This window comes from Oncorhynchus masou, chromosome 22, assembly GCF_036934945.1.
Source record: "Oncorhynchus masou masou isolate Uvic2021 chromosome 22, UVic_Omas_1.1, whole genome shotgun sequence".
In the NCBI taxonomy this organism is placed as follows: domain Eukaryota; kingdom Metazoa; phylum Chordata; class Actinopteri; order Salmoniformes; family Salmonidae; genus Oncorhynchus; species Oncorhynchus masou.
Window position 1 is genome coordinate 15,325,120 of NC_088233.1, and position 14,307 is coordinate 15,339,426.

A 14,307-nucleotide genomic window follows, 5' to 3' on the forward strand; every position below is an offset into this window, starting at 1 on the left:
TCCGGCTACCTGGATAAAAAACTAAATAAACTTCAGTTAGTGCTAAATACGGCTGCTAGAATCCTGACTAGAACCCCAAAAATGTATCATATTACTCCAGTGCTAGCCTCCCTATACTGGCTTCCTGTTAAGGCAAGGGCTGATTTCAAGGTTTTACTGCTAACCTACAAAGCATTACATGGGCTTGCTCCTACCTATCTCGCTGATTTGGTCCTGTCGTACATACCTACACGTGCGCTACGGTCACAAGACGCAGGCCTCCTAATTGTCCTTAGAATTTCTAAGCAAACAGCTGGAGGCAGGGCTTTCTCCTATAGAGCTCCATTTTTATGGAATGGTCTGCCTACCCATGTGAGAGACGCAGACTCGGTCTCAACCTTTAAGTCTTTACTGAAGACTCATCTCTTCAGTGGGTCATATGATTGAGTGTAGTCTGGCCCAGGAGTGTGAAGGTGAACGGAAAGGCTCTGGAGCAACGAACCGCCCTTGCTGTCTCTGCCTGGCCGGTTCCCCTCTTTCCACTGGGATTCTCTGCCTCTAACCCTATTACAGGGGCTGAGTCACTGGCTTACTGGTGCTCTTTCATGCCGTCCCTAGGAGGGGTGCGTCACTTGAGTGGGTTGAGTCACTGATGTGATTTTCCTGTCTGATTTGGCGTCCCCCCTTGGGTTGTGCCGTGGCGGAGATCTTTGTGGGCTATACTCGGCCTTGTCTCAGGATGGTAAGTTGGTGGTTGAAGATATCCCTCTAGTGGTGTGCGGGCTGTGCTTTGGTAAAGTGGGTGGGGTTATATCCTTCCTGTTTTGCCCTGTCTGGGGGTATCATCGGATGGGGCCACAGTGTCTCCTGACCCCTCCTGTCTCAGCCTCCAGTATTTATGCTGCAGTAGTTTGTGTCGGGGGGCTAGGTTCAGTTTGTTATATCTGGAGTATTTCTCCTGTCTTATCCGTTGTCCTGTGTGAATTTAAGTATGCTCTCTCTAATTCTCTCTTTCTTTCTCTCTTTTTTTCTCTCTTTCTTTCTTTCTTTCTTTCTTTCTTTCTTTCTTTCTTTCTTTCTCTCTCCCGGAGGACCTGAGCCCTATGACCATGCCTCAGGTCTGCCTGGCATGAGGACTCCTTGCTGTCCCCAGTCCACCTGCCCGTGCTGCTCTTCCAGTTTCAACTGTTCTGCCTGCGGCTATGGAATCCTGCCCTGTTCACCGGACGTGCTACCTGTCCCAGACCTGCTGTTTTCAACTCTCTAGAGACAGCAGGAGTGGTGGAGATACTCTTAATGATCGGCTATGAAAAGCCAACTGACATTTACTCCTGAGGTGCTGACTTGCTGTACCCTCGACAACTACTGTGATTATTATTATTTGACCATGCTGGTCATTTATGAACATTTGAACATCTTGGCCATGTTCTGTTATAATCTCCACCTGGCACAGCCAGAAGAGGACTGGCCACCCCTCATAGCCTGGTTCCTCTCTAGGTTTCTTCCTAGGTTTTGGCCTTTCCAGGGACTTTTCCCTAGCCACCGTGCTTCTACACCTGTATTGCTTGCTGTTTGGGTTTTTAGGCTGGGTTTCTGTACAGCACTTTGAGATATCAGCTGATGTACGAAGGGCTATATAAATAAATTTGATTTGAACACAATAACTTATTTTTAAGTACTTCTTATGAGCTTTTCGAGTTTCAAGTGATTTAATTGAATGTAAGATATACATTTCAGTATTATCAACATCATTTCAATAAAACGGTGACGTTTGTTACATTTCAAAACATGTTTATTAACTTTTTCCAAGGATTGGACAGTTGGATAATGGACACTACCCACAGCGGATTGCCTTGACATAAACTGTAAATGTGCGCGCGTCGTCAACTCTGCGCGCGCTGTCAAGTGCCGTCTCCTCCACGAAAGAGAAAACGGTGGTGCGCGCTCTGTCAGCTGGCAATAACTACTACAGAGTTCATTGAACACAACAAACTGTATGAATGGATTCAGCTTCCATAACTCCGAACTTCCGAAGCATATTTCTTTTGACATTTTCTCTTCTGTCTGAATTGATGTGTGGAACTGGGACATCATCATGTCGCGCAGGAAACAAGCAAAGCCTCAACATGTACAGTCGGATCATAATTTGGCTTTATCGGAACGCATTGGTAAGTTTGGGACGAAACTGTAGGCTAAATGGTTATAAGGGAACATATGATGCAATTGAAAATGATATGAAGATAATTTAATAGTTGTGTGCAATTATGTACTAGGTTTAGGGCAATTTTAGGTTTACAGAAGTTGCAAATGATTACTTTTTTCATTGTGTGATGATTGACAATGGAGGCTTCATTTTTTTTAAATGTCAAATATTATTGTTAGTCTAATTGTCCATAGCCTTCATTTTATTACTAATAATGTCTCAAAAACAGTCATCACAATTCAATTTTCATGTCAGACATGAAATCTGTGTGTCTGCCCCTTTCAATTGAACAGAAATTATGTAGTCATAAATTACGAGTTAACACTTTCTACTATTTCTGGCTAAATAGGTAATACATATTTTTTTATAGTCAATAATTCATTGCATTTAACGTATTAGTTTATTTAGAAATTGCAGTACTATTTATTGGTGGAAAAAGTACCCAATTGTCATACTTGAGTAAAAGTAAAGATACCTTAATAGAAAATGACTCAAGTAAAAGTGAAAGTCACCCAGTAAAATCCTACTTGACTCTAAAATTATTTGGTTTAAATATACTTAAGTATCAAAAGTAAATGTAATTTCTCAAATATACAGTACCAGTCAAAAGTTTGGACACACCTACTCATTCCAGGGTTTTTCTTTATTTTTGCTATTTTCTACAATGTAGAATAATAGTGAAGATATCAAAACTATGAAATAGCACATATGGAATCACGCAGTAAGCAAAAAAGTGTTAAACTAATCAAAATATATTTTATATTTGAGATTCTTCAAAGTATCCACCCTTTGCCTTGATGATAGCTTTGCACACTTCTTGGCATTCTCTCAACCAGCTTCATGAGGTAGTCACCTGGAATGCATTTCAATTAACAGGTGTGTCTTGTTAAAAGTTAATTTGTGGAATTTCATTCCTTCTTAATGCGTTTGAGACAGTCAGTTGTGTTGTGACAAGGTAGGGGTGGTATACAGAAGATAGTCCTATTTGGTAAAAGACCAAGTCCATATTTTGGCAAGAACAGCTCAAATAATTGAAGAGAAACGACAGTCCATCATTACTTTAAGACATGAAGGTCAGTCAATGCGAAAAATTTCAAGAACTTTGAACGCTTCTTCAAGTGCAGTCGCAAAACCGTCAAGGTCTATGATGACACTGGCTCTCATGAGGACCGCCACAGGAAAGGAAAACCCAGAGTTACCTCTGCTGCAGAGGATAAGTGAATTCGAGTTACCAGCCTCAGAAATTGCAGCCCAAATAAATGCTTCACAGAGTTCAAGTAACAGACACATCTCAACATCAACTGTTCAAAGGAGAATGCGTGAATCAGGCCATCATGGTCAAATTGCTGCAAAGAAACTACCACTAAAAGGACACCAATAAGAAGAAGAGACTTCCTTGGGCCAAGAAACACGAGCAATGGACATTAGACTGGTGGAAATCTGTCCTTTGGTCTGATGAGTCCAGCGGTCGAGTCTTTGTAAGATGCAGAGTAAGTGAACGGATGATCTCCGCATGGGTGGCTCCCACCGTGAAGCATGGAGGAGGAGGTTTGATGGTGTGGGGGTGCTTTAATGGTGACACTGTCTGGGATTTATTTAGAATTCAAGGCACACCTAACCAGCATGGCTACCACAGCATTCTGCAGCGATACACCATCCCATCTGGTTTGTGCTTAGTGGGACTATCATTTGATTTTCAACAGGACAATGACCCAACACACCTCCAGGCTGTGTATGGGCTATTTGACCAAGAATGAGAGTGATGGAGTGCTGCATCAGATGACCTGGCCTCCACAATCACCCGACCTCAACCCAATTGAGATGGTTGGGGATGAGTTGGACCGCAGAGTGAAAGAAAAGCAGCCAACAAGTGCTCAGCATATGTGGGAACTCCTTCAAGACTGTTGGCAAAGCATTCCTCATGAAGAATGCCAAAAGTGTGTGAAGCTGTCATCAAGGCAAAGGGTGGCAACTTTAAAAAAAATGTGTTTAACACTTTTAGGTTACTTATTCTACAATGTAGAAAATAGTACAAATAAAGAAAAACCCTTGAATGAGTAGGTGTGTCCAAATGTTTTACTGGTACTGTATATATATAAATAACCTTTACCTCCTTCTTGTCTGTTTCAGGGGGCACCCATGACAGTTTAGCGACTCCCCCCATTTTGGTCTCTTGTACTCATGTCTGCAGCAGATGCTGTGCTGCGTTTGTTGAACTATCAGATCTGGAACTACATGTTAGGGATTGCTCTCCCAATCATTTAGTCCTGATCGTCAATGATAATGAAGATCCAGTGTCGTCTGCTGAAATATTCCATCTAGCCTTGTCGCCTCGTAAAGCAGTGGAACCAGGCGAAACAGTCAACAACTCTGAAATGGAGGAGTGCGGCGATCTGTCGGAGGAAAAGTCAGAAGTGAAGGAAGAATCCATGAATGTTTCAAGAACTAAAAATAGCCATTGCCGGCTAGATAGCCCCAGTAGCATCAGTAACAGCCGGAAAAGTAGTACTAACAGCAAGACTGACATTGTTTCATGTACCTCAGTTCTCCCAATTTCACTACCTCAACCTGGCAGTGATCTGTTGGAACTTCAGGGGACATTCTCATGGTTCAACAGCAATGTCATCATTGAAAACCTAGAAAGCACTAAAGTGGCAGTGGCCCAGTTTCCCCAGCAGAGCCAATCGGACACCGGCAGCAGTGGCAGCGGTAAGATGGCTGTCTCTTCTCTGATGGAACAACTCCTGGTCTTGCAGCTGCATCAGATTCACCAGCTGCAGCTGATTGATCAGATTCATCACCAGGTCTTACTATTTGCTTCCCAGAGGTCTGAGGTATCAGAGACACAAACACAAACACAAACACCCATCAGCTGCCCTCAGGTTAGTCTAGCATCAACGCAGGGCAGCCAGTTGACAACCCTCAGTTCCCATCTCTCCCAGCAGTTAGCTGCAGCTGCTGGGTTAGCCCAGAGTCTCGCCAGCCAGTCTGCCAGCATCGGACACTTTAAACGATTAACAGCAAAAGTACAATTACCACAGAGCCCCTTTGGAAGGAGTATTGTACACTCTAGCGCTGAACCCTTGCAAAGTATACGTAAACACATAGCTTCAGCAGTTAGCAAGCCCCACTCTAGAAAGAAGTACACTCATGCTAGCGGTCTGTACCCTCAACTAAATTTTTCAGCCCAAACCATAAGGAACTCACCGGCACTTGGCACAGGTAGCTTGCTAAACCGATCAAATACACCAAGTCTACCTCAGCCACCACCCAGCAATCAAACACTCTCTAGCGCTGGACCAAGCATTGGCACAATTGTGCAGGACCTGAATGCCTTAAAGGCGCTAGCCGGACAAAGGAAAGGAAAACCATCCAATGTGACTTCTTTCGAACCCAAAAGCTCTTCCAAAGAGGCCTTCTTTAAACATAAATGCAGGTTTTGCGCTAAGGTTTTTGGGAGTGACAGTGCCTTACAGATCCATTTGCGATCCCACACTGGGGAGAGGCCATACAAGTGCAACATCTGCGGTAATCGTTTCTCCACCCGTGGGAACTTGAAGGTACACTTCCAGCGGCACAAAGGGAGGTTCCCCCATATCCAAATGAACCCTTACCCTGTTCCAGAACACCTGGACAACATCCCAACCAGCACAGGAATCCCTTATGGCATGTCTATACCACCAGAAAAAACAGTTACATGCTGGCAGGATACTAAACCATCCCTAGCCACTACTTCTGTAGGCCTGTTGCTCCAATCTGGATCACCCAACTTACCCTTTCTCATCAAGAAAGAGGAGCAGCCTGTTTCAATAACTGCATATTCCAGTCCAGTTGTACGTGATTCATCTAGTGCAGTAAAGAGTGTAGACTTGATAGAGGCTGGAAAAGTTCCAAAGTTCCACACCATGAATCTGAAAACAGACAACGTTATACCTCCCTTGACCTTTAGCTCGAAGATGAGCTCCACAACAGAAAGATCAGCTGACTATGTATCCGTCAATGTCACTTCCATCAGCACAAATCCCATCAAGTTGGAGCAGTTCAAGACCAAACATCCCTTCAGAGGAGGAGTCCTTGATCCCATGCAGACATCAGAGACCTTGAAACTCCAGCAGCTGGTTGAGAACATTGACAAGAAGGTGACAGACCCCAATGAGTGTGTCATTTGCAACCGCATACTCAGTTGTCAGAGCGCCCTCAAGATGCACTACCGCACCCACACAGGAGAGCGGCCCTTCAGATGTAAAGTGTGTGGACGGGCTTTCTCCACCAAAGGGAACCTGAAGACGCACCATGCGGTTCATCGCACCACACCGCCACTGAGGATCCACCACTCCTGCCCTATCTGCCAGAGGAAGTTCACTAACGCTGTTGTCCTTCAGCAGCACATCCGTATGCATATGGGTTGCCAGATTCCCAACACCTCTCTCTTTGAACAGAACCACCCAATGTCAATGGAGTCTGATGGAGGTTCAGTAGATGAGACGAAATTAGAAAAGTTGGAGAACCCTTCTGATGATTTAGACTTCAATGACAGTGAGATCGCAGGCATGTCTAGGTTTAATAACTCCTCGTCCAGCAGCATGTTTTCCTCTCCATCTGATAGTACAGGAGCAGGCTCCTCTGATCACGAAAGGACAACTAACTATCATGGGCCAGTGGCGGAGAAGCAGGTCAACGGGTTTAAGATGAAGGTCTATGACTCGTCATCTCTTGGAGGTGATCAAAGTGGTGGGAGCCTTGCAGTTTCTGAGAATACCACTGACAAGCAGTCTCTTTCCCAAAGCAAGGGTGTTCCAGTATGTTCTAGCCCCACAAGCTTTGAGGAAATGTACCAGAAAGCTTTATCTCAGGCACATATCAATCCAAACCTTTTGCAGTTCACTGGCACTAGTCCACTGGTGTCCCTTGACCATCTAAAATCTTTAAACCCACTGAAGGATCCCACTAACACGGTCTACACTTTCCGTGAACAACTAGGCATATTCAAGAACACTGAATGTGATATTTGTGGGAAGACCTTTGCCTGCCAAAGTGCCTTGGACATCCATTATCGAAGCCATACCAGGGAGAGACCATTTATTTGTACATCTTGCAACAGAGGGTTTTCCACCAAGGGGAACCTCAAGCAGCACATGCTAACACATCAGATGAGGGACCTGCCATCCAAGTTGTTTGAGCCCACCACTCCCAGCATTGCCTCATGCCCCGACAACTCTGTACATCCCCTGAGCACCCAAATAATCAAGACAGAAGTGAACAGATTCCTGGGTAGTGCCCGCTATGGGGTACCAAGGGATCTTCTAGGCAGTTTGCATCTGAGGACGTCCTCTGCCTCTTCCTCCCCAGCGCTTGCCACCCTGCCACCTCGACGGACTCCCAAGCAGCATTACTGCCACACTTGTGGGAAAACCTTCTCTTCTACTAGTGCCCTGCAAATCCACGAGAGGACTCACACTGGGGAGAAGCCATTTGCCTGCACTGTCTGTGGTCGGGCATTCACCACCAAAGGAAATCTGAAGGTACATTCCACTTTTACACTTATGAGATAGGGTTTAGAGAGATTGTCAAGAAACAAAATGTGAAAACTGTGAAAGAGATGGACACTTGATATAAAATCATGCCAAGTGCAGCTTTTTTTCTTTCTTCATTAATTCAGTATATATAATTTCGAAAACCCAGAACGGAAATCTTGCGCCAGTTACTCGATTCAAGTCTATGGGCCAAATGTCCCCTCCCGTTCTGAATTTCAAAAGATTCTCACACCTGCAAAATCTTTATTTTTCCAACTAATCAGTGGCGAAAAACCAGTTCACCGGAACAACTGTTGCTTGTTAGTCTTCTGACAGATGTTACGATACCATTTATGTTACGTACTCTGTCCACGAGAAATGTAGTATATCGAACCATTTGTCTTCATAAAAGGAGTGTGACTCACCATTGCTCTCTTCCCCATGTAGGTCCATATGGGAACTCACATGTGGTGTAGCACCCCCATCAGGCGAGGACGCAGACTGTCTGTGGACGGACCATTGATGTTTATGGGAACTCATCATGTGAAGCTACCAGAGCCTCCCCAGAGGCCAGACATTAGGTCCAGTAATGGAGACTCCTTTTCTATCTGGAACCACTGTACAAACTCCTTCTCTAAGAACTTGGCCATGAGGACCAATGATATCTCAGTCGGAGGTGGGCCTCACCTCTCTGGACCAATCGGGCACGGGGCCAGCTCACCCATAGGGGGCGTAAATGTTGGTCGGGACAAATTTCACCATACAGAACACAATGCTGCTCTTGCGCTGCCTGGAAAAGATGATACCAAAAGAGCGACTCACTTCTGTTTTACTCGTTTGATAGAAGAGAGGAAGGAAATGATTACAAATTAAAGAGTCTGAATATTATCTTAGGAGGAAATTAACTGCGATGTTGGAATAAACAGAGTTCTTTAACCTTATTTGGAGTCAAGTGGCTAGGAAAGTCTCTCTGATTTTCAGTGTGCTTATTAGAGTTGGACTCAATTTTTATTACCTATTCACATGGGTAGAGTAGCCTACTGGTTGTGTACAGATGTAGGGTCTTAATTTGAGCCAGTTTGCTTCCTGCAGCAACAGGAAATGTGGATTATAATTCATGGACATTTTTGTAGGGGTTGATAGGGCAAAAACGTTCAAATAGCTCTTCGTTAACTGTTGCTTGGTGTTATCAACCTTCATCAGCACCGGCCTGTACCCTACCTGGCCTAAGCTCTCTCCTGGCCCCTTACACTAAGTCTGCATTTGTCCTGCTAGGTGACCTGGGACATGCTTAAACAACCTGACCAAATCCTCAAGCAATGGGATGAAGACAAGTTAGGATTCATATTTGACTCAGCCATGACTCCTTCGCCTTTCAACATTTCCTCATCTCCCACCCCTTCTAATGTGACTAGCCCCGATGCTCCTCCCTCTTTTTCCCCCCGCCCGCTACAAAGCTTCTGCCTGCAGGCGGTCACTGAGTCCAAGGTGCTAAAGGAGCTCCTTAAACTTGACCCCCAAAAACATCTGGGTGTAGATGGTTTAGACCCTTTCTTCTTTAAGGTTGCTGCACCTATAATCGCCAAGCCTATCTCTGACCTTTTTAACCTGCCTCTCCTCTCTGTGGAGGTTCCCATTGCTTGGAAGGCAGCCACGGTTCATCTTTTATTTAGAGGGGAGATCAAGCTGATCCTAACTGTTATAAGCCTATTTCTATTTTGCCCTGTTTATCAAAAGTGTTGGAAAAACTTGGCAATAATCAACTGACTGGCTTTCTTGGTGTCTATAGTCTTTTCTCTGGTATACAATCTGGTTTCCGCTCAAGTTATGGATGTGTCACTGCTACCTTAAGGTGGTTTAACATAAATATGTGCTATGTTTTCGCTGTAAAACATTTTAAAATTCTGACATGCTGGGTAGATGAACAAGGTGTTTATCTTTCATTTAAGCTATTGGACTTGTTAATGTGTGGAGGTTAAATATTTTTAAGAATATTTTTGCTTTCCCTGCGCCACCGTTTGGGCTGAAGGGGGGGGGTGTTCCCAGTTGGGAACCTGTAGCCCCATCAGGATTTATTAATTAAAGATCTACAATGATGTCACCATTGCCCTTGATTCTAAGCAATGTTGTGCTGCTATTGACTTGGCCAAAGCTTTTGATACGGTAGACCATTCAATTCTTGTGGGCCGGCTAATGAGTATTGGTGTCTCTGACGGGTCTTTAGCCTGGTTTGCTAACTACCTCTCTCAAAGAATGCAGTGTATAAAGTCAGAACATCTGCTGTCTCAGCCACTGCCTGTCACCAAGGGTGTACCCCAAAGCTCGATCCTAGGCCCCACGCTCTTCTCAATTTACATCAACAACATAGCTCAGGCAGTAGGAAGCTCTCTCATCCATTTATATGCAGATGATAGAGTATTATACTCAGCTGGCCCCTCCCCGTATTTTGTGTTAAGCGCTCCACAACAAAGATGTCTTAGTGTCGAACAAGCTTTCTCTACCCTTAACCTTGTTCTGAACACCGCCAAAACAAAGGTCATGTGGTTTGGTAAGAAGAATGCCCCTCTCCCCAAAGGTGTGATTACTACTGCTGAGGGTTTAGAGCTTGAGGTATCACCTCATACAAGTACTTGGGAGTATGGCTAGATGGTACAATGTCCTTCTCTCAGCACATATCAAAGCTGCAGACTAAAGTTAAATCTAGACTTGGTTTCCTCTATCGTAATCTCTCCTCTTTCACCCAAGCTGTCAAACTAACCCTGATTCAGATGACCATCCTACCCATGCTAGATTACGGAGACATAATTTATAGATCGGCAGGTAAGGGTGCTCTCGAGCGGCTAGATGTTCTTTACCATTTGGCCATCAGATTTGCCACCAATGCTCCTTATGGGACACATCACTGCACTCTTTACTCTTCTGTAAACTGGTCATCTCTGTATACCCTTCGCAAGTCCCACTGGTTGATGCTTATTTATAAAACCCTCTTAGGCCTCACTCCCCCCTATCTGAGACATCTACTGCAGCCCTCATCCTCAATATACAACACCCGTTCTGCCAGTCACATACTGTTAAAAGGTCCCCAAAGCACACACATCCCTGGGTCGCTCGTCTTTTCAGTTCACTGCAGCTAGCGACTGGAACAAGCTGCAACAAACACTCAAACTGGACAGTTTTATCTCAATCTTTTCATTCAGACTCAAGTCATGGACACTCCTACTAACAGTTGTGGCTGCTTTGCGTGATGTATTGTTGTCTCTATGTTTGTAAACTGTGCTGCTGCCATATTGTGCTGCTACCATGTTGTTGTCATGTTGTGTTGCTACCATGCTGTGTTGTCATGTGTTGCTGCCATGCTATGTTGTTGTCTTAGGTCTCTCTTTATGTAGTGATTTTGATTTAGATTTTTAACTGACTTGCCGAGTTAAATAAAGGTTAAATAAATTAAATAAAACGTTTTTTAAAAGTCTCACATTTTAAAGTGGAAATTACAAACTTTAGAAGCGCTTTATAAAACCTTGAATACACTACAAGTTTGTGTTTCCTGCTGAGCAGGAGAATTCTTGGCAACAAAAGGGTGATCAAATTAAAATCCTATAATCTGTAATTATGTTTTTTTTTAATCATTGAGGTATTGATGTTATTGAAGAGGAATTCAACTTGTAACATATAGTATATTGTCATATCTATGTAAAATACATGGATAGATCATTTATGTGTGTCAATATCAATGTTCTATTGTAATTCGTGTTTGTTTGATATTTCTCAAAACAACAACATATGAATAGTATGTAATAATGATGTTCAACATAAAATAAGGAGGCAACATATATTGTACATGTAGATTAACTGTAAACTGTTACTTAAGGTGCTGTAATATATTGTAAATCACTTTGCCATTGGTTTTCAGAAAATGAGTGACCATTATAGAACAATATTATTTCACAACTTCTGTACCTCAGTGGTTGTAGAATCCTATTCTATGATATGCTGTGGACACGTATCGCAATACCACTTTTCAGTAACAATTGATATACAGGTTAACGGTAAAGCTGCACCTCAAATTAACATTTTTGAGATTGAGATGGGATATAGCTTTGAATTATTGTCCTTCTAGATGCCCCTGTTTCTGTCCTGAGGTGTATGGTCACCACATTCAGAATTCAGGTGTGTGTGTGTGTGTGCTTGCACACCCGCATCTGATGCCCTCTGCTGAAGATACTCTGTGTTCATTTGATATGACATATCACTTTCCAGGTAACAGCTAATGCAGACATGCTGCCCTAAAGCAGATGAATTTTCAAAGAGACTTGTTGTCTTTCCTGTTGTGTGCTACACAGTGTCACTGTTAAATTGGAGACAATGCGATGTCAGTCACTCGGGATCACCTCAGGATATTATGTGTGGTTATCTTGACACCTGGACTCAACATTGTCTTGCTATCATATTGTCAATTTGTCAGTATTTAAACGAAGACCAATGACCGTATTATGGCTTTGGTTTTTCAAACATTGCTGCAAGTTTAATTTCACATTTTCAATAAATTCTGAACGTTTTCTGTTTGAATATGTTCATGTTGATACAATAACTCACCAAATGTAGATTTGAGCCAGGACTGTTGTCTCCTGTTCTACACTAGGGAGTAAACCTGTTATAAAATGCACCACCAGTCTGACTTCCCGCTGGTTGTGAAACACTACCCCATTGAGTCATCTATGCAGCCTGTATGGCTGTAGCAGGAGCCCAGTGAAAAGCTGAACGAAATGCACAACACCTCTGACTAATAATGGCCACTAATATGTCCATTGACAGTAACCACATTCATCCCACATATCAAATCTCCTGTGAAAGAGACATGGTCCCTGTGCCACTGTCACAACCTATTGCACATATGTCACAGTCCCACTGACCAGCTGACAGGACTGAAACCTTAAACCAGCCTGTCATTAGCATTAGAACATGAGTAATCAACTGGAATGAACCATCACAGAGCCCTAAACAAAGGCCAGTTGGTCTGAAGCTTTTCAAAGATATATATCTGATAGAGACAGAGATAAATCAGTCACACGCATGCGGACACACACACATTTGTTCAAGTGTGTTATCACTTGATATATAACTTAGTCATAAGCCATGTTAAAATTTGGAGAATTTTGATGTTCTCTTTCTGAGAAATTAGATACTGGCAAGCTGAAAGGTTTTCAACAATATGTATTGATCATCAGACTGAGTTTGCCCTTGACTTGCCAATAAATAACAGATAAAGTCGAAACAGTTGGTTAACTAGTTCACATTTTATAATCTTCTGAATGTGAGTCTGACACCGCAGAAAATATCTCTGGTGATATCAATCTTACAAATGAATGGTTTGTGTGGGTGTGAGTGAGTGAGTGAGTGTATGTGCTTCACAGTGGAATAATGTCGTTGGTGTTGACTCGTTCCACAATAGAACCATAGAATACTCTGGACTGGAGTGTCAGAATACATTACAAAATGATTATATATCTGTCCAGGTTTCCAGTGGATTTTTAAAAATATTTTCAGTGTTTTTCAGAATACATTGAAGTGGAACAGACAGAGGAGTAAGGCAGGTTGGGGTTTCAGAAGCGGCACACAATGAACCCAACAGTGAACTTTTTAAACTCATCGCAGGAAAACAAACGTGCCTTTCTAATCATTGCATATTTCACTTCAAAACTGCAGAGGTCAGCATGCTGTTTGCAAGATGGCATTTCCTTTGTAAGCTTTTGAACAGTGATCATCACACTTTTGTTGCAGTGACAATGGAAATATTCAATAACAGAAGACCTGCCAAATCTCCGGCAGGGTGAAAATCTACCACCCCCCCTTCCCCGAACCAGAGCGTTGTCAACATTGTTCTTATGCTTTTGTGTCTATCTGACGTGCCTATTGCACAGATCATTTCTGATCATAAACTTGCATGGGTCAACTGTTTCATGGTGACCCGGCCGGGCCGGCACTGTTTATGCCTGTGTTTCTAGAGCGAGGTTGGCAGCAGGCAGCTTAGGCCTGGTACATATTTGTCAACCTTCTAATAGCTCAACTCTCATAGCTGGCTTAGTTCTGTCACCTAGTACTGTATAGCCTCTCAACTTGAACATGACAAGAATTGTGTTATTATCTGAATAGAGTTATAGGCCCCACTTTAAATGAACTGCAACTCGTGACTGTCATCTTTACAGGCATTAAGGGTCTATAAAATTTTATTGTGGCTTCATGAAGCCTTAACAGTATTGCTTTGTTGAAAATATGACTAGATGGTTGATGCCATACTAATAATAATCAGTTATTTAAAATGACTTGGTGGGCTACTTTTTTGTAAATGTTTTCTGTTAGCTGTACTTTGCATTTTTCTACAAATAACCTCATGTATGAAATCTTTAATAAATGAAGCTGTTCTTCCATCCAGACATTTCTCGTCCATTAGTAAGGGCTGGGGCCTCATAACTGACACTTAACGTTAACATAATCTTTCAAGTCTGCTTGATTTTATACAGGTATGTATTTATCAGGGTCCTGTGTGGCTCAGTCGGTAGAGCATGGCGCTTCAAGTCTAGGGCCACCCATATGTGAAAGTAGTTTTAAGTCGCT

The 14,307-nt window shown here is 43.0% G+C and overlaps 1 protein-coding gene across 1 annotated transcript; it reads left to right on the forward strand.

Annotated features, from left to right (window-relative positions):
* The first annotated feature begins 2,053 nt into the window (after positions 1 to 2,053).
* Positions 2,054 to 8,568, forward strand: LOC135508654 (sal-like protein 1). Its single transcript, XM_064928893.1, has 3 exons — positions 2,054 to 2,147; positions 4,313 to 7,704; positions 8,143 to 8,568. Exons 1-3 carry the CDS (start codon positions 2,075 to 2,077, stop codon positions 8,566 to 8,568), a joined length of 3,891 nt encoding a protein of 1,296 aa, XP_064784965.1. The 5' UTR covers positions 2,054 to 2,074.
* The last annotated feature ends 5,739 nt before the right edge of the window (positions 8,569 to 14,307 follow it).